Consider the following 20,900-nt stretch of genomic DNA (forward strand, 5'->3'; position numbering starts at 1 on the left):
ATCTAAAGGATTGCGCACAACACGTAAGATAAATAATATAACAATATAATACAGTAAGAAAAACTTTAATTACCCTGTTAAACAAACCCCAAACTGACTCACCAACAACCCAATACAATAAACAAAGCTTCAACTATCCAGGAAATGCAATTTCCGGGCTCTGCCCGGTCGCGAAGGGAGGAATTTACAGATAAATCTCGAACTCCTTCCATATANCTTTCCGGAGCTCAACGTGGACGTAGCCTTCCCAATCTTGGAAAGGTGAACCACGGTAAAATTGTGGTGTTCTTGATCTTCTGTGATTGTGTTTGATTTGGTTAAAATCTGTGGTTTGTGAGTGTGTTATTCTAACAGAACTACTAAGTTGGCGAAGTTTAATTTCAAGTGATTTAAATTTTAAACTTTTGCGCTGTCCTTACTTTGTTTAACAGGCTTCAGTATGATTTCTGTGGCTACCAAAAGAAATCAGTTCCAAGACTGATAAAACGAGTGTCAGAGAAAAGATTCATTCCCACTGCCTTGGATTAGCTGGATGATGTTCTATTAAAACTTTTATAAATTAGAAATTATCTCTACGTATAATATTGTAGTGGGTAATGGCATAAACTGCCTAAAAGATACTCCAATATGACGGTCAAACGGGGGGGCATTCAATTGGAGAACTGTCGAATGGAGGAAGATCAAGGAGGTGGAGGGGACACATTTCACATCCACTTACTAAGAGGGACCGTAACAGGTTGAAGCGCTTTAAAGTCTCCAGGATCGTCGAAAAAAGTTGCAGAATTGGGTAAATAAGAAGGCATAGAGTTGGATTAGAAAAAATTGCCCTAAACCTAAAATATGAGATTAACGTATTAAGGATAAAATGGTAAATATCACCTAAAATCACAAGGATGTACAAGTGTACAACCTTGCCAAACAAAACCCAGACAAAAAAGACCAGGTGTAGGCAAAGAAACTACAACAGCTAAAAGACAACAAACCAGGGAGAACCACTACATCCTGTTATACATATGAGACAGCCAACACCTTTTGTAATCCACCAAACATAGCTCCAGATGTAGAGAACGAAACCCACATCAACAACGATAATTATTAATCATCCAAAATTGACGAAACAAATTTTGAGGTGGTGCAAATATATCTATATATCTAATTGTTTGGTTTGTGCATTTTGTATCTATATTGAAATGTATAGGTTGTTAATATTGGATATGATGAGTATTTCTCTTAGTCTTGACGGATTGTCTGCCTATGACGATTCATTAGGTTTCTATTATGTATTTTTTTGTAATAGTGAAAAATCTAAAGTGTGAGAATAGAGAAAAAAGTAAGCTGCCGATGTTGTTCATCTTGGTATTTTACAATTTTCTAATACTCAATAAAATCCTTCTAATTAAATGTTGGACGTAGTTCCTTGAAAAAAGAATGAACATAGATAAATTATTGTGTTCTGTTATTATTTTATACTTTTCTCATAATGTGTTTGCTTTCGTTTCAACAGTTAATTTATCAGATTTCATTATAGATGGTCTATTAGGATCTTCATGAATTCAAAACCACTAAGCTTGATTCGTGCCAGAGAATCATATATATATATATTCGTCCTGAAAGTATAAAAGTTTTTATAAAACTCATTAGAGGAACTGGGGAAGGTCTCCCTGTTGAGTCATGTTTGATTTTGTCTTATAATATTCTATATTCTACTATTTGATGACATCTGTTTTCTAAATGTTCTAAACGTGTTGAAATCTCTTAAGTCGTAGTCTGTTTATCATTCACTTTAAGAAGAATTTCAAAGGAACTGATCTTTATATAAATTTCATTAATAATTCATTAAACTTTTGAGGGTTGAATTGATCCCAAATCCACGAGAGATTTCACCATGAAAGACAGTAACAAGTTCAGAATGAAGAAAAGTAACACCAATAAAGAACCAGAGACCGGTGGGTCTGACTCCTCACCTAAAAATGTCTTATTGAATGAGAGGATTATCTTTTCTTATAACTCAATAGACTTGAACGTGCCTAGTCGATGTGGAACTCCAACATTCTCAATCACGGTCAAACTCACATGTTGGGTCATGTCTGTTGATGAAGATAGTTGCTGGCTCTAACTCCTCATCCGCTAGTCAAGTGCTTAGCTCAACTGAACCTAGGCTCTGATACCATAATAAAATTTGATGTGGACCTAACTCCTAACCCAATAAAGTCTTGTTGAATGGGAGGATTACCCCTTCTTATAACCCAATAGACTTGAGCGTGCTTAATCGATGTATGACTCCAACACAACTTTAGTCAAAGTATATATTCTTTCTTTCTTCAACATTATCCAGAATGATTTTCAACACCCCATCGTTTCAATCAACACCGTTCATTTACATATCAATATAAAATATATAATAGATAACTAGTGATGTAAAATCAGCATAATAAAAAGTTTAAGATTCTTTTAGGTGTGTTCTTCCATATTTGAGCCGCAGAGAAACGAAAAGTTGTTTTGACTGCTTAATTAATTAGTTAAATAAATTATGTTAAGCTCATGGAGTCTTACTTAATACAATGAGCGTACCCACAGAACTAAACTGGGCTATTATTATCTCATGTTTTTTCAAAGTGAATGTGGAATTTATGCTTTTTCTCTTTCCTTTCCATGGGATCTCTTCGGTCTCCTCGATTTTGTCAATCCTCCTTTTCTAAATTGGACTATTTTTATCACATGTTTCTTTAAAGTGAAAGTGGAATTTATGCTTTTTTTTTTTTTTTTTTTTTCTTCCTTTCCATTCACTTAGATCTCCTCTGTCTCCTCGATTTTGTCCGAAATCTCTTTTTCTAAATTAAGCTATTCTATTTTTATTGCATGTTTCTTTAAAGTTAAAGTGGAATTTATGCTTTGTTTTTGTTTTTTTTCCTTTCCATTCACTCGAATCTCTTCAATTTCCTCGATTTTGTTAGGATCCTCCTTTTCTTTCGAAAAATAAGAAGGAAAATGATCTTCTTTCATGAATACCTCTTGTTTTTGTTTAGTTCCTCTCGTTTTGAAAGTTGTTTAATACAATGAGTGCACCACAGAAGTTATTTTGGTCAATTAGTAAAATACTTTTCACATTAATTTTTCATTAAAAAACTATGAACCCTGTTATTAATTAATTAGAACAAATCATATATTCAACTGTTTATTCAAAACTTTTCGTTAATGAAATATAAAGAGCACATGCATGCATATACAAATTCTTTGAGAGTTGTTATTCCTAATTTACTTTAAAAACTAAAGTAATTAAAGAGAAGAGATAATTAACAAGTTTTCAAACTATTATCTCAAAAGAATAACATTGCATAATATCTTATAAAGTGATGTATCATCATCCATATCAACACGATATAGATATACATCAAGCGGCTGTCAAAAGAAGTTGACAAAGTTTATGAAGAGTCAAATTTGTAGTATTTGTCGATAGCTATAGAAACATCCCAAGTGCAAGTTAGTCCCTTGGGGATGATCACAAGATCTCCTGCACCAAACTCTACAAAATCTGATGACCCTTTTGGAAACACTTTCACTTTGCCTTTGAGCAAGTAGCATGTCTCTTCTGAATCGTATTTAAAAGTATACTTTCCCGGAGGGCAGCCCCATCTGTGAAAGATCGAAGAAAGAAACAGAATTAAGAAACAAAAAACAATATATGATCAGCCTGCAGTAACAAGTAGTATATTTATATATATCTGCACTTACTTAGGCCAGGACTTGATACCCAATTCAGATAACTTGGAATCCGAGGGTTTGTTTTCAACTATGATGCCTATGTTGGAGGATGATTGAGGTCCTGATGATGTTTCCATGAAACAAAACTAGAACGCTAGAAGAATATGGAGAAACTGAAGAAGAAGGTGCTGAAGAGAAAGAGTTGGTTTTGGCTTCTTTTTTAGTCTGCGAGGTAAAGGGTGGTTGGCCTGCTTATATAATATATTCATAGGTGTTTGTTTGAAGACAAGAGAAGTGGAATCTTTCCATTGCATTTCATTTAACCATGAGGCTAATTCTAATATATTAATGAGAGTTAACACTGGATAAATTAATAACATCTATTATATAATAATTTTTTATAGTCCCAACTAATTAATTAATTATGATATTTTATTAAAGTATGATTTTATTTTTACTTGTTTTTTTTAAATTTAAATCCTGTTAGATCTTATTTTTAATTTTTTTTATTACATTTAGAAATTTTGGGGTTAAAATCTCGAATTGCAGTAAAAAATTTTAAAGTGTTATTGATGTTTTGAATCTTGTTGGATATCATTTCTAATTTGAATGTATGTTTAATAAATTATTAAGCTATCTTATTAATTAATTAATATCTTTTTTTATTAATAAAATTTATATGATCATAAGATTCGATGTATTAATTAATAGTATAATTGTTAATATTAATGAAGTTGATAATCTTGCATGCGATGTGCGGATCAAAGGATTGACAAAATGAGTTGAATTAAAATAAAAAAGACAAATGTCAGTAAATACGTGGCCTTGTTGAGTAGCATGTTTGACATGTGATACTTATGGTGACGGAGACGTTGACAATCAAAACTTCTGTTTTGGCTGCGTTTTGGTACATCTGTAGAAGAAGCTGCTCTTCCCGTACTGGTTCATTGTACCTTAGCGGCTTGCTAATGTTACAGGCCACTACGAAGATTCAAGTCAATTATTAATGATAATTATTTCCACTACTAACAAAACCCACTATTTCCGTGCATAACGTGATTAAATATGTAACGTGATTAAATATGCTTATGTTAAGGGTGCGTTTGGCTCCCTATTTCTACCCATATTCTTAATCCTATTCTTCAAATATTGTTTGACACATTATTTTAGAAATATTATTATATTTTTTTAATTACTTTAAACCCTTTAAGTTTAATAATTTCATAAATACCCCCCAAAAAAAGTTTAAAAATTAACAAAAATACCCCTATCAACCCATACTCGCCAGATTCTGGCAACCACCATCAGTGGTAGTTAGAATCTGTACAACAACCTACACACCATGACCAGAAATGGCTGATAGTTCACCGATCTGACCGCAAAAGGCCAGATCTAGCCGTTAGCGACAACCAAAGAAATGACCATTGTTGACCGAAAATGACGGCCATATCTTTGGCCGTCGCTGACTGCCAGAGATGGACTTCTTTGGCTTTTTTCGGCCGTCGATGACCACATTTGGCCATAGATCTGGCCTTTTCCGGCCAGATCCGATCCGTGGTGGATCTGGCCGGAAAAGACTATAGCGACGCGTTACGACATAGATCCGACCAGTCTGTGTTATAACGTAATTTTCAGGACAGATTTCGATGGTGGTGGCCAGAATCTGGTGCTGTGGGTAGTAGGGGTGTTTTGGTCATTTTATATGTTGGGGTGTCAAACATAGGGGTTTTTTTAATAAATTTTTAAATTTTACCTCGTAATACTCTCCTATTCAACTACCCAATATTATATCCAAAATCCTATTCAAATATATTTTTTTTCTTTTTATATTATGCAGTCAAAGAATGTACGTACAGTAATAAATACATACTAAAATCGAATATACAGATTCTTTTATATATTTTTATATGTCATAATTTTTTTTTGCTGCTACATCGTTTATTCATATTTATTAAGTTAATTGTTTATATGTATAATTCACTCATCAATTTATATATATATAAAAAAAAAAATTGTAAATATTCCTTAAACAAATCATTCATCAACTTCCTGGGATATTAGCCAACATATATAACAAGATAATTATATCTGAAAAATTGTCTAAAGAAATTTATTGAAATATTACAACATGCTTCAACAACAAAAATTCTCATAAATGTAATTTTTTTTAGGTTCAATTTATTTATAAAATAAATTCTCACAGCGACCAAATTGTCAATACATTAATTTATAAAATAAAAAATAAAATAAAACCTTCCAATCCTTTTTTATTCATTTATTTTTTGATATAATTTTCCAGTATGATCAGTGTTAGAGGTTATTATCAAAGTTAATATCACATATATATAATGATGACATAAGAAAACTACATTCAATAACATACTTTAATGTAGGAATTTTTCAATTTTCTATAAAACTGTGGGTTGACAAATTATATATAATATTGGATAATTGATACATTCAACCTCATTATTCCTATATATTTATTATATTTAATTAAATATATATAATATTTTAATATATCTTTAATGTTAGAAATTTCCGTAACCTTAATTATAATTTTGTTTTAATTAATACCAAAAACGTGTAGTCCAAATGAAATATTCTAATAGTTTATGTAATGGTTCTAGGAACACCAATAAACTTCATATAATAATTTGGGTTACAATTATAGAACTTGGGCTGTAATATATTTCAGGGCTTATCTGACTTTAATGGGAGAGCCAATTAACCAATGTTAAAATTGTATATATCCCATTTTCAAACATATTAGAAAAACTAACACCTATAAGTTGTCATTCAAATCGTGTTATTGGAAAGGGACACATGTCGTTGCACTCTCTGTCACTCTAATTAGAATTTCAAGAACAGGTTGTCTATAAACCTTAAATGTTAATTCAGTATTTTATAACCTGGATTTTGGGATTCTGAAATTGATTATGATTTCAATTTTGGAAATTTCTGTCATTTAAATCAAAAGAAGCAAATAAAAATCATTATAAAATATAACCTCTGTTTTGTAGATTATTAAGTGTAAAGACATAATATCTAACTAATACATTTATATATATATAAAATGCTAATAAAAATATGTCATGTTAAATTATACTAAGCATAGAATCAGAAGGTAAATTGTGTAATTAGTTCTTTTGTATTAAATGCAAAAACTCATAATTCTAAATTAAATTAAAATGCAGCAAATGAAGGTGATCAAGAGCTGAAATGTTAGTGTTAAGCGAATGAGAAGATGAGAGAAAGTCGAACTAGAAATATTCTTGTTTTTGTTATAACACTCAAACCACGTCAAATATGTGTTCTTTGACTTTATAAAAATATGAGTAAACGACTTTTTCCTACCTATGCTTTGACTTAATGATATTTTTTCTATCAAAAAGTTTCAAAATACCACTTTTTACACAAGTTTGATTCCATTAATACTCAAATAGCTTCATTTTCTCAACCGGCATTCGACGAGGATCAAAAGTCAGGGTAAAAAGGGTTTTGTAGAGCAGAAGCGGTGGATTGATTGATGGAAACTGATTAAATATTTGTCACCAAAATCAGCAAAAAATCAGCTAAGAATAGGAAACAAAACTTTGCAGTGGCCAGCAACTGGAGAGAAATAAGTGTTAGAGGAGAGGAGTTTTGTGTAGAAGAGACCAGAGGTTCAAATGGTGGTGATGAAAAGAATTTTCACATATATATAGAATGCTAATAAAAATATGTCATGTTAAATTATACTAAGCATAGAATCAGAAGATAAATTGTGTAATTAGTTCTTTTGTATTAAATGCAAAAACTCATAATTCTAAATTAAATTAAAATGCAGCAAATGAAGAGTGATCAAGAGCTGAAATGTTAGTGATTAAGCAAACGAGAAGATGAGAGAAACGTCTGAGCTAGAAATATTCTTGTTTTTGTATAAAAGAGACCGGAGGTTTAAATGGTAGTAACGAAAAGAATTTTCATCACCGGAATTAGCTTTAAGTATTACAGAATATGAAATTTGCATGGGAAAATAGTATTTTGAAGCTTTTTGGGTGGAAAAGTGTCATTAAGGCAGACCTTGGGTGGGAAAAAGTCGTTTACTCTAAAAATATTCATGAACTTAAATTTTTTCGCTTGTCACTGAGACCCAATAAAAGGATATTAAGCCCTTAATACTTTTGATTAATAGCAAATTATACCCTATTAATATTTTTGCTTTTAATACAATCACAGATAATCCACTTTTATATTTACAGTTAAATGATTATAAAAGAGTAATACAATAAATATTTTATTATTTTAAAATTCTGTATATAATTATTTTGAAATTTTCGATATAAAAATTTCTCTTAATAAGATAAATAAATATTTATAATGTTGACTATAGAAATTTTTTATTCATATATATAAATAAATATAACAATATAATACAGTAAGGAAAAGCTTTCATTATCCTGTTAAACAAACCCCAAACTGACTCACCAACAACCCAATACAATAAACAAAGCTTCAATTATCCAGAAAATGCAATTTCCGGGCTCTTCCCGGTCGCGAAGGGAGGAATTTACAGATAAATCTCGAACTCCTTCCATGTACTGCTCCAAGGTATGCGACTCAGGTAGAATATCATAACTTTGAAGCCCGTCGCTTAAGTTCAATATTGCTGACTTGTGACTCTTGATTTTTAACTTTACTCCTACCTTTTTGTATGAAGGGTTAATAGGAAGATCAGTAACAATGTCCAATCTGTTTTCGATACGCAAGAGATGAAGATTTTTGCTTTGTATATTGAATACTTTCCTGAATCCTTCGTTTCCAACCTTAGGGCTTGCAAACACGATGGCTGTGACCATGCATTCGTTTGACCCTGTCCCTGTGCGCTCATTATGTTTATTGGCAGCTATGTCAGCTGCATTTAGTGTTGCAAGCGCTGCGCCCATACTGTGACCTGTTACTGTTATACTGATTTCCTCGTTCTTATACTCAGGTTTATTTAGCAGTTTATTAACTGCATTCAACACCTATTTATAGCAATAATAAAAGAGTAATACTATGCTTACAACGTAATTTCACAATCTTCTCATATAATCCCAACATAACAGCTGAGTTAGTAATTATCACGTCAGATCCCATTATACTTAAGACACTAAATGACTTTGACTAGATACGAACGGTCATTTCTTAGGGATGAATAGTCATTCTTTTATAAGGAATATCTGGTTCCTTCATGAGAAATGATCATTCTTTATAAATAAACAATTATTTTTTCACAAAAAATGACTGTTCCTTATTAATGGAACAATAGTTCCTTATTAATAGAACAATAGTTCCTTATTAATGAATGATCGTTCGTCCCCAAAGAACGGTCGTTCGTTTATAAAGAACAACTATTCTTGTTTAGTCAAAGTCTTCAACTAACGTGATAATGTTAACTCAACTATCACGATTGAGTTATAAAAGAAGATTGTGAAATTGAGTTTTAAACATAGTATTTTTTATAATGAAAACATATCTCAACCACTCGATTATAAAACTAATTTCAAAAGAAAAAAAAGAGAAATTTTGATATGCCATGGATATGTACATGAATATGAAAAGTTACCTGGTTTCTGGCACTTGAAATATTGCTAGAAGTTTCACTATCTGGCGAAGTGTAGAGGGAGAGAAATCCTTCGTGCACAAGTATATCATCCATGTTCTGGAAAATTTTTGAAGCTGATATTTGATTAGCTTGAAGATTTTTTAACCACTCGGCCATATGAATAGTTCCTCTCCAGCAAATCATGATATCTCTCCTTCCTAACACCTCCTTTCCTTCGTCTGTGGCCACAGCCACGTAACCTATCCAAGCATATCGGTCCTTAACAATCCAGTCGATCCAGGAAACAACATCTGACATTGCATATAAATAATCGGTCACAGTGTATAACTTGCCAAAGTCGTCTGTTTCCGTGACAAGTAGTTCGGAAAATAAATCTTCCCCTTCATGGGTGGGACGTCTTTCTTTATCTTTATGCACGAAGTCATAGATGGCTTGAATTCCTTCACCACAGATATTTATAAAGATCCCGAGTTCTCTGGCGAGAGGTTTCAAAAGACCCTCCCAGTTCTTCTCCCCACTAAAGTCTTTCCAGTTCTTGCCACTGATCTGATTGTCCATCACTCTTTTTTAGTTTTATCTTTTCTTGCTCAACTATATATCTTGCGATGAGATTACACTCCTATTACATGTTATTTTTTATTGTTGTTAAGAATTATTCTATTTTTATTTATTTTTTACAAACAGGGTATCTAGATTAGCTTGTGCGAATCTTATTTAAGTTATTTCTTGAAGGAATCTATAAATATTCTTTAGGCATATAACTTGGTGTAACAAACATAGTTTTTTTAATAAAGAGCATAACAATCGGTGTAATAAACATGTAATTTGTAACAAAAGTCTAAGTAGACTTTCAACGAACTTGAAAGCTTTACCATAACTTAAACTTGTAAGAAATAAATAAATAAATAAATAAAAATTGGTATAATTAAATAGTCAACTTGCATTAAGAAAGGAAAATTATATTAAATAAATCATTTTTGGGGTCTCACTTAAAAACTGGCATGGTTCTGACAGTGTCTCAATAAATAGTTTTATCCAAAATTTCAATACTCATTAAACTAAATTGTTCAACTAAAAACCCATTAATCTATCTGTTAGCTATTGTTTTCCCGATAGAAACTAATAGGGTTTAGGTTTCTATCTTATTTTGTTTTGTTTCATGAGCCAATCAGATAGAAACCAATTGATTGGTTGACGATAGAAACCAATAGATGTTTTTATAAGTTGTTATTGGTTATTCTATGATTTCAGTTAAAAACAAAAACAAGGGTATTTTGAGTATTGAAATTTTAAAATAGAGGTATTTTCTGAAAGACTTTTATAAATAGGTTATTTCTCAACTCACATAAAATATAATTTTCCAAAAAGAAATGTGAGAAGTAAGAAGAGAGAGAGGAAAAGAAGGCGAATAGAGTAAGAGAGTTGAATAGTTGGGCAATATTTCATTAATTAAAACATAGGTATCGAATCTCCCATAAATATTTTTAAAATGTTTTTGTTAAGACATCAATTTAAGAGAATATTGTCTAACGTTTTTGAAAGGGAATCTTGAAAATATTGTTACATGTTTCTATTACTTCTTTTTCAAAATATCTATTTACGACTAATTTGTTAGAAATATTTTTTCAATATATATGTAAATAAATATTAGACATATAACTTGGTGTAACAGACATAATTTTTTTCAACAAAGAACATAACAATCAGTATAAACAAACCTTGTACATGTGAACTACCCTTAGGTTGTCGAGTTATTCTATAAGAACTCTTAGGTGTATTACTCAAGAGGTCTTGAGTTCGAGTTCTTCTTTTGTTGCGAATGAAGATAACTACTGGAGCTTTTATCTGGTCAGTAATTTAAGAGTCTCAAGCTATTAGTTGAAGTGCGCGTAAAATGGCCCAGATACTCTTGATCATTCAAAAAAAAAAAAAAAAAAAAAAAAAAAGCCTTGTACTTGTGCAATAAACAAATAATTTGTAACAAAAGTCTAAACTTGAAAGTGTTACCATAACTTAAACTTGTAAGAAATAACAAAAAACTTGGTATAAATAAATAGTCAACTTTCATTAAGAAAGAATTTCAGTAAAATATTTAAAATGTTTTTGTTAAGACATCAATTTAAGAGAATATTGTCTAACGTTTTTTAAAGGGAAATCTGTTTCTCATTGGTCAGTCTTTAAAATATTGTTCCAGGAGTTGTCACTTTAACTTTACTTTAAAATACATGTTTTTATTACTTCTTCTTCGAATACTAATATTTTTGAATACTTTAATGCATAAGAAATAATTCTCTTTAGACGGTGGAGTGGTTCGATAAGGAATTATTAAGTGTATTATTCAAGAGGTCTTGAGTCCAAGTTTTTTATCGATTATTAATAGGGGTAATCATTAGTACTTTTATCCAACCGATAGTTTTAGAGTTTCAAATGATTAATTAAAGTGCATGTAAACTAGTCTAGACACCTCTCAAAAAAACAAAATTCAAGATGATTCCTCCACTTAACAAGACAAGGAATTATCTCATTTATATATTTTTAACGTTTCCCTCACTGGTCTTCTGCGTACTGTAGCCACTCCTCCTGAATCTCAATACTAGGTAACCAAACTTAACTGTGTTCACTGTCTTGTTAATTAGTTTGTTTCCATGCTTTTGGATTTTGATTATTAGGGTTTTAGGAGTTGGGCGGTTTATAAGATTTTGAAAACTGAATAAAAAAATTAAAAAAAGCAATCTTATTTTACTTGTAATGAAGGTTTTTTTAATTTTTTTGGGGTGGCAGAATTTTTTTAGGTTTTAGGGATTTTAGTGATTGGTTACTGTGAAAATGTAGGAAAGTGAAAAATGAACCGCGAAGTTTGAGTATTTTATATTAGTGAGGAAAAGGAAAAATTAAATGAGTGATTTTATATGTGGGATTAAGGGTTTTGTACTTCTTCGCAATGGCTAGTTGAGTTTAGGGTTTTAAGGTTTTTAGTTGTTTAGTTGGTAAAGAAAACATATGAACTTTATTATGTTTAAATTTTGTTTCTTGAAAAAATGTAATAGCTGGAGATAGGGACTTATAGTCATGCGTATGTAATGAACTTTATTATGTTTACTACTGTGGATGTGAGCAGTTGAGCTTTCCATTTTCATAAAGCATTCCTTCATTTCCCCCTTTCTATAAAAAGATCAAAATAAAGCATTAGCATTTGGAAAAGTGGTAATTTTACCATTGGTTTCTAATTAAAATCAGTTCTAATTGATCTCGGAAGAAATTCTTTAATTTAAGGGATAATGGTGGTTGCTCTAAGTAGTTGTTTTGTTGATCCCCCATTTAAAAATCTATGATAGCTTTCATTTGCATTTTGCCGGTCATTGCTTCAAAATGGTATTTCTGAAATTCATATGTTCATTTGGTGCCCCTCTCTTATTCATTTTTCTAATTGGCCCTCTTAGATCCCTTGTTCAGGGTGTGATCTCAGTTGTGCTGTTGTATCAATGTTTCATGCTCGTTTAGTTGGACCTTGTTTAATCTTCTAAAAAAAAGTTAAGAGATTCAGATTCAGTATGATTTTAAGGTTGTGAAGTTGCTTTTTTGGTGTTTGTGTGTACATTGAAACATATATTTACTCTTTAAGCCTTTAATATGTAAAATCATGCTCTAAATGGTCTTAGTATAAATGTGTGGTTTAAAAAAAAAAAAAAAAAAAAAAAAAAAAAAAAAAAAAAATTATCTATTTGAAAATTCTGTGTCTCATAATTACAATCACTCTTCTATCATTGACTAACCTCATCTGTTTCTTGGTATACAGTATTTTAAGATTTATGAAGATGAAGTCTCATTTTGTTCCCATTGTATGATAGATATTACTAAAGTGTGGCCAGGATGGCTTCGGCTTATATCATGTGTGTTGCCCCAAGTCTGTGAGAGAGAAATTTACCGGCGCAATTATCAGGTTTGTTATAATGTAATTTATTTTTCATGAGAATAGGGATATGTATTTTCTGTATATATCAAGTTAGTAATTTGCACAATGACATTTAATTATAGTCTTAATTAGTTTAGAACTAGTATCAGGTTCCAATTCAGTGACGGATCCAGGAATTTCACTCGATGGGTGCAAAAAATAAACAAAAATAAATAAAATTAAACCAATCATAACTATACTTTTTTTTCATTAAGATGAACTTTAACAAAAAGTTACAAAATACAAATACATATATTCAAAAAACACAATTTTTTTACAATTGTCCTCGACGAGTTTTCATATTCTGAAAACGTTGAATAATCATCTCATCATCAGTTGTATCAAATACATCTTTCTCAATATAGGTGACCAAACAATCATTCATCCATTAATCTCCCATTCGATTGCGTAATCAATTTTTCACAAGATTCATCGCAGAAAACGCCCTTTCAATGGTCGCAATTGCAACTGGTAAAATCAATGCAAGTTTCACAAGCTTATACACCAATGGATACAAAATGTCTTTTTTAAACCAACTAAATTCTTAGCCAAATCACCAATTCCTTGTAACTTAGCAAATTCATCATAAGAACGCATGTCAATAACATAAGTCTCAACCTGGTTCTCAAGTACCATCAACTCAAATGCAGAAAAATCATATGGATAAAATTGGGCAAAACAAATCAACTTATGTTTGTCAAAAGCAGAGAATGAATTACTTGGAACTAAACATGTCATACAAAGAAGCAGCTCAGTATTAACCTCAGTGAAACGAGTGTTAAGTTCTTGAAGTTGCATATCTATCACAGTATAAAACAATTCAACTTGAAAGTGATGCAAATTTGTCATGTGCTCAACTCTCTATCATGGTCGCCCTCGAATTGCAAACATATTATCCATATTCAAAATGGCAATATCATGCTTTTGGCAAAATGAAAAAGCTTCACTCAACAAAGATTCCCATCCTTCATCTCTCAACAATTGTAACCATTGTTTGGAAACTTTGACTAAGGCCACAGCATTTATAATGCCTTGATCTTTTCTCTGCAATGCTTGTGACAACTCATTAGTAATTGCCAATATATTTTTCATCATATGTAAGTTAAATGCAAAATCAAAGGAATAGATTAAATCTAATAGATTACATGCTTCACCCCTTTGTTTAGGATTTAAACCATCTTCTTCAATAACCTCAAACACATCGCCCACAGAGGATAACAAAGGGATTAAGTTGATCAATGTATAATAATACGAGCCCAACGTGTATCACCAATTCGTTTTAGTACTTGTCTCTTGATTCAAACCTCATCCCTTGCTAACTTTCCCAATTTCTAGTGCTTAAACAAGTTTATTAACTTGGCTCTCCCGAAGCATGTCTCGACGCTTGCATGAACCTCCGACAACATTTATCAAATTAGTAACCAAGCTAAAAAACGAAGCAATAGAAATGTGATTTTTTGCAACGGCTACTAGTGTCAATTGAAGTTGGTGAGCAAAACAATGAACATAATAAGCATATTCATTCTCCCTCAAAATCAAACTTTTCAGACCATTAAATTCTCCTTGCATATTACTTGCCCCGTCATAACCTTGTCCACGTAATCTTGACAAACTCAATCCATGTTGACAAAATAATGACTCAAAAGCCATCTTGAGTGATACTGCAGTTGTGTCACTAACATGAACAATGCCAAGAAATCGCTCAAGTACATGACCTTTTTTATCTACATAACGTATGGCAATAGCCATTTGTTCTTTAATTGACACATCACGAGACTCATCAATCAAAACTGAAAATATGTCATCTCCAAGATCACTAATGATAACTTTTGTGGTTTCATTTGTGGTAACATTCACAATATCTTTCTGAATCACTGGTGCTATCAATTTAAGATTCCCAAGTGCATTCTTCAAAACAACACTCTTAAAATGTTCATTATGCTGAGCTAGAAAATGAAGAAGTCCGAGAAAGTTACCTTGGTTCTTCGAGTCTTCAATTTCATCATGACCACGAAATGCCAACCCTTGACGCAAAAGAAATCTAATGCAAACAATGGATATAGTCTAGCGAGTTCGGTATTCATTCCTAACTTGATCTGATTGCTTAGATAGAGCCACTTCGATATGTTGCTTTTGATTCATTAAATTCATGCAACTCTGTCATGCTTGGTTATGAGCACTATTTGGCTGGCCAACATGAATTTGAAAGTGTTCTAGTTTCTTCCAAGTATAAAATCCCTCACTAACGAAAGCATCACTACCAACTTGGCTTATAATGGAAGGTCTAAAAAGATAACAATACAAACAGAATGCAGCATCTTGGTCACACTATACTCAAGCCAATCGCCATACACATCAAACCAAGCAGGATTAAATCGACGATATCCTTTTCAAAATTTTGTTAGTAGAAATGCATGATTTCGAGGCTGGCAACAACTCTTTTGCAAGTAAAATCTTCGAATTGCATCCCTATAATTAGGATGATAATGATTGATTTCAAGCCGTAGAGCTAGATCAGATGGAAGATCTTTCAAGATGGCTTCTAGTTCTACATGACTTTCTTTTAATTGATCATTTTCTTTATCATTTGCTTTACTTTCTTGGATTGATGAGGATGATTGGTCTATTACTGATTTTCTTTTGAGAAATTTATCCATATTGCATACCTAATAAGAAGTTTTAAACAAATAAAACAATAAGAAATTGTACAAGAATAACAATCTATAGTGATTTACATACATAGTAATGGAAAGACAGTAAGACATACATAGTAACCCATAGTGATTTACATACATAGTAATGGAAAGACAATAAGAATGTGATATTTTGTGGGTTTGAATTCCTTTTAGACTCATTTAACATGAATCATGCATATTTATAGAAAAAAAGAAGTCAACTCTTTTTATAAAATTTGATTTAGTCAAGTAATTTAATGAGGATGAAAGAAAAGATACATAAACAATGATTTCTCAAGCTAATCTTTACAAACAATAAATAATTAGTTGTTTATGTTTATAAAGTTTAAAAAGTTTTTGATATTGTCAACAAAGAACTGTTATATAGTATCCATTCTATCAATTGTTTCTCAATCAATAATCTCCTATTACATATATTGGCAAGTGTACATTTTTTGCACCTGTCATTATATTGTTCCCACCTATTTCTAGTTTCCTTCAAACCAGTTTATATATCACTTATTTGCTCAACCTCAGCCTGTTTCAACTGAAAAACAAACAATACTATTCCAGGAATCAGGTGCGGAAGCGTTGCTCATATTATTCCTTCTCCCTTTTTTGCCATTTCCTCCTCCTAACTATATTTGCCCCTCTATTTGTGTCCAATCTCAATCTTGGTCTCTACATACTCTTCTTTTTTGGGTCTTTTGGGTTTATAGGGCCTGAATGATTTTGTGATTTGTTGTGTCTAGTCATACAAGCAATAGTATTGAATGTCAAACTTGACTCTTTGAAGAAAAACTTTGTTACAAAATGATGCATAGACAATATCAGTGATGTTCCTTTACTCTTTGTGAGCTTTTGTTTTTTGTTTGTGGAATTGTGATTATTTCTATAATATTAATTAGTGATGTTCCTTTACTCTTTTTGAGCTTTTGTTTTTTGTTTGTGGAATTGTGATTATTTCTATAATATTAATTAATATGTTTTTTTATGGTAACACCAGCATTGGTGATTTTTTTCATGTGCGCATCCAACACACCCACATGATATAAAGTTATCATCTCCTTTTTCTTTTAAAGTTTTTATGGTCTTAACCAAAATGATGCTATCCAATTCGCCCTTTGGAAACTTTTTCAACCACTTTGCTTTCCATTAGGTTATTCATTCCAAAACAGTGATAAAATCTCTTTCATAATTGATTTTTTGTCTTTCCCAGTTGAAATGATTAAAATTAAAATACACCTATCAAACCAAATTTATTTCTCAAAAACAATTAAATTAAAAGAGCAAACTGGAATGATACATGATCCAACCATCAGCAGTAAATGAGGTCTAATTCTTGATGAATGAATAATTTATTTTTTTGTCCTTTTTTTCATTGTGCGTGGGGACATCTGGGCATTTCCATATTGGCTAAATGGTAAGGGCCCCTTCAAAGACTCTAGTTGGCCATTAGAAGCAGGATTCAGGTTTAGTTATACTTCAGATCTCAAATTCTAAATATACAATACTCAATTTTATTAGAAAATTGCAATAACAAAAGTTCTAAAACTGTAAAACATTGATTGAATAGAGAAAATTAGGGATTTAGCTTTTAGGATTAGGGACATTACCTTTTGATAAATTGATGAAAAGTTGTGTTGGTTCAACTATTCAGACTTGAAAGGAGAGTTCGGTGAGAGTCTGAGAGAGACTTAAGAGTTAGAGCACCTGCACCATGAGAGAAAGGGGGAAGAGAGGTTCTTGACGTGCATTGTTGTTCTGATACTGGTAAGAGTTCAAAAATCAAAGAATCTTTTCTTTTCCTAAAATGTCAAAGTTATGGGCAAAATTTCAAAGTCTTAATAGGGGGTAAAATGCAAATAAATATAAATATTTATATAATAAAAAAAATTTACAGTTTGAGTGGGGGCCGTGATCCCCACTCGTCATTAATTAAATCCGCCACTGAGTCCTTGATGATTCAGAGGTAAGTGACGAAATTAATGGCATGAAAAAAAAGTTTATTTTGTGCGTTTGAGTGCTAACTTTTCTTGAGAATTTCAATCAAACAGGCTCTTCTCGCTGCATGGAAAGCTGCGTGCAAGGTACCAGGAGCTACATTAGAAATCCCATCAGAGTTCAAGTTCCTCATCAAGCCCATAACACTGCAAGGTCCCTGCATGCCTCACCTTGTTCTTCAGGTTAGCGCCTTTCTCTTCTTTTTAGCCGACTCTGACTCACAAGCAGCAATTTCATAGCATTAAGGAATTAAAAAGTCAAGGAGTATATTCCTTCTCAGGTTCAATATTATATTTGTATTTTTGTAGTTAAGTACTTGGCACAAAAAGCTAATGTAAGTGAAATTCCAACAGATAGATGGAACCCTCTTAGCACCCCCAGAAGTAGGTTCATGGCCAAAATCCAGTTTGTTTCAGTGGTTGAATTTTAAATGGGTACAAAACTTCACCATTCAAGGTACTGAACTGTTGATGGTCAAGGCCCTCAATGGTGGACGGCATCTTCACTCTATTACACTCCGGTAATAAATTAAGAAGTATCACAGTTTTTCATCCACATTAAATTAAATAGAGTCGTAAACTTTAATTAGCTGCTTCTAAACTTCATTTCTTTTGATTCTTAACAGAAGAAACTCAAACACATTCCAGATTTGAAACCAACTGTAAGATTCACTAATTCCTAATCCTCGACTCTTTATTTTTATTTTTATTTTCGTTTCACAATACTGAATATGCTCCCATTACAGGCTTTGAGATTCTATTGAAGCTATAATGTCACAGTTCGAGAAATCAAAATCATAAACAGTCCTCAATGCCATTTGAAATTTGACAACTCCGCCGGGGTCAAAGTCGGTAATATAAAGATGAGTAATACTACATTTACACCACTCTTTTACATCATATTCATTATATCATGATGTGGCATATGCCACAACCACACAAAATTTTAATTATTTTGAATTTTTAATATTATAATAGAATTTGTATGGTTGTGACATATACCACATCATGATGTAATGAAAATGGTGTAAAAAAGTGGTGTAAATGTAGCATTACTCTATAAAGATTTCTTCTCCAGAAAACAGCCCAAACACTGACGGCATTCACCTTCAAAACACACGAGATGTAGAAATTCAACATTCTAATATTGGGTGCGGTAAGTTGCAAGCTACCGATTCACCTGAATTAATTCTCTTAATTTCTCCTATAAAACTTAGTGGGCTTTGAATGTAAAGAACCAAACCATGCAATCTGTACAGTGTACACTTAATCACCCTCTTAGGTGGCTATGACTGGTCCGCCATTAATTGGGTCGATGGTGCATGCACGTTCGTATTGCAGAGCAAAAGTTATCTGGTATATATAACCGTCACTAGCTAACTTTAGAACAGGCATGAACAAAAAGTATCAGTGCAACTTTTTCTCTTGTTCTCCGTGCGCCTAGTATTAATAATTGACTGGTACCTATACACCCAGAAAAAAAAAAGTATGATACCAGCATGCACCACCGTTAGCAATATCTATTTTAAGTATATAATTTATGTAATTTTTTTTTCTTTTTGTCCATGGATTTATATACTAATTGGGTTTCTCTTTTGAATAGGAGATGACTGTGTATCAATACAAACTGAGTGCTCAAACATTCACATTCATCATATCAATTGTGGCCCCCGATATGGTATAAGGTAAGTTAAATAATAGAAATAAATAGATCGGTAGTAATATTACATATACAAATCTTTTTTATTAATTTTTTCTCATAAATATGATGTGCCAGTTTGTGATTAATCAGCTTGTAATGAGTCATATTTTCCCAATAATAAATCCTGCTTGTCCAAATACAAACTCATTAATTACGAGTTTATACATTAATGTTTATGAAAAAAAATTATGAGAAATATTTGTTCACCATTCATTATTCATCCCAAAAATATGTTAGTAGAGTTATCTTAATTGTTAGTGTTTGGCATTATATATACGTGGGTTCAACTAACACAGCCCACGTTATTCTATATATGATTTGATAGTCTTTTATGGAAGTTTGCTAGGACAGATGTTTGGTGTAATATATTATTTTTCTTGAAAGCGTTGATGGCGGAAAAAAACAAGCCTAATTTTACTTGAGTACTTACTCTTTTTCCGCAATCAATCAAATTGTAAACCTTATCCATATTATTTAATTAAATATATTGAACAAAAATGCTACAACACAGAATGCTAATACCAAAATTTACACCAAATGGTATCTGACTCGAACATGATCACAAAAGATATAATGTATATATTCAGTGAATGAACGATCGTTCAATAATTATGGATGTCTGTTCATATCTTATGAACAACCATTCATCACGAATGGACGAAAGTCCAAAAAGTATCAACATATATATAATGATGACATGAGAAAACTAAAATCAACAACATACTTTAATGTAGGAATTTTTCAATTTTCTATAAAACTTTGGCTTTGGACAAATTATATATACATATTGGATTGATACAATCAGCCTCCTATATATTTTATATATTTAATTAAACAATATATAATATTTTAATCTGTCTTTAAATCAAAAGAAGCAAAATAAAAATCATATATAAAACATAACCTATTTTTTTGTAGATTATTAAGTGCAAAGACGTAATATCAAGCTAAATCATTATATATATACATAGATGCTAATAAAAGTATTTCATGTTAAACTATGCTAATCATAGAATCAGAAGATAAATTGTTTAATTAGTTCTTTTGTAGATTATTAAGTGCAAAGACATAATATCACTCTAGCTTCCTCTAAAGAACAAACAAATGTTTTGGATAATATTTAAATGAAATATAAATCGCAAATACTATCTATAAGTAAATCAAGAGTTGTAATTATGAAGAGAAATCATGATTGATGGTCTTCGTCAAGTTCTTTTTTTTTTTTTTTCTATTTGCTAAGTGAAAGTATGGAAGTATATATAATTATATATGCCTA

General features: G+C 31.4%; 2 protein-coding genes and 2 pseudogenes across 2 annotated transcripts; 1 reads left to right on the forward strand and 3 right to left on the reverse strand.

Annotated features, from left to right (window-relative positions):
* Window positions 1-3,293: 3,293 nt before the first annotated feature.
* LOC116108755 lies at window positions 3,294-3,915 on the reverse strand. The gene is made up of 2 exons (XM_031394993.1): window positions 3,733-3,915; window positions 3,294-3,633 (listed from the first exon to the last, which is right to left on the reverse strand). The coding sequence occupies exons 1-2, from the start codon at window positions 3,837-3,839 to the stop codon at window positions 3,423-3,425; spliced, it is 318 nt and encodes a 105-aa protein (XP_031250853.1). The 5' UTR covers window positions 3,840-3,915; the 3' UTR covers window positions 3,294-3,422.
* Window positions 3,916-8,168: 4,253 nt separating this feature from the next.
* On the reverse strand, window positions 8,169-9,850 carry LOC116108795 (phospholipase A1-II 1-like). Its single transcript, XM_031395025.1, has 2 exons — window positions 9,293-9,850; window positions 8,169-8,711 (listed from the first exon to the last, which is right to left on the reverse strand). Exons 1-2 carry the CDS (start codon window positions 9,848-9,850, stop codon window positions 8,169-8,171), a joined length of 1,101 nt encoding a protein of 366 aa, XP_031250885.1.
* Window positions 9,851-14,582: 4,732 nt separating this feature from the next.
* On the reverse strand, window positions 14,583-16,023 carry LOC116108796 (annotated as a pseudogene).
* Window positions 16,024-17,225: 1,202 nt separating this feature from the next.
* On the forward strand, window positions 17,226-19,706 carry LOC116108797 (annotated as a pseudogene).
* Window positions 19,707-20,900: the final 1,194 nt, after the last annotated feature.

Source organism: Pistacia vera, unplaced genomic scaffold, assembly GCF_008641045.1.
Source record: "Pistacia vera cultivar Batoury unplaced genomic scaffold, PisVer_v2 Contig57, whole genome shotgun sequence".
NCBI lineage: Eukaryota > Viridiplantae > Streptophyta > Magnoliopsida > Sapindales > Anacardiaceae > Pistacia > Pistacia vera.

Bases quoted from the DNA above. Each gene is read 5' to 3' on its own strand.
- LOC116108795 (XM_031395025.1), bottom strand. From the start codon at position 9,850: ATGGACAATCAGATCAGTGGCAAGAACTGGAAAGACTTTAGTGGGGAG. The intron at 8,712-9,292 runs GTAACTTTTCAT...TGCTATAAATAG, and splicing joins TTTCAAGTGCCAGAAACCAG to GTGTTGAATGCAGTTAATAA.
- LOC116108755 (XM_031394993.1), bottom strand. From the start codon at position 3,839: ATGGAAACATCATCAGGACCTCAATCATCCTCCAACATAGGCATCATA. The intron at 3,634-3,732 runs GTAAGTGCAGAT...GATCTTTCACAG, and splicing joins GGTATCAAGTCCTGGCCTAA to ATGGGGCTGCCCTCCGGGAA.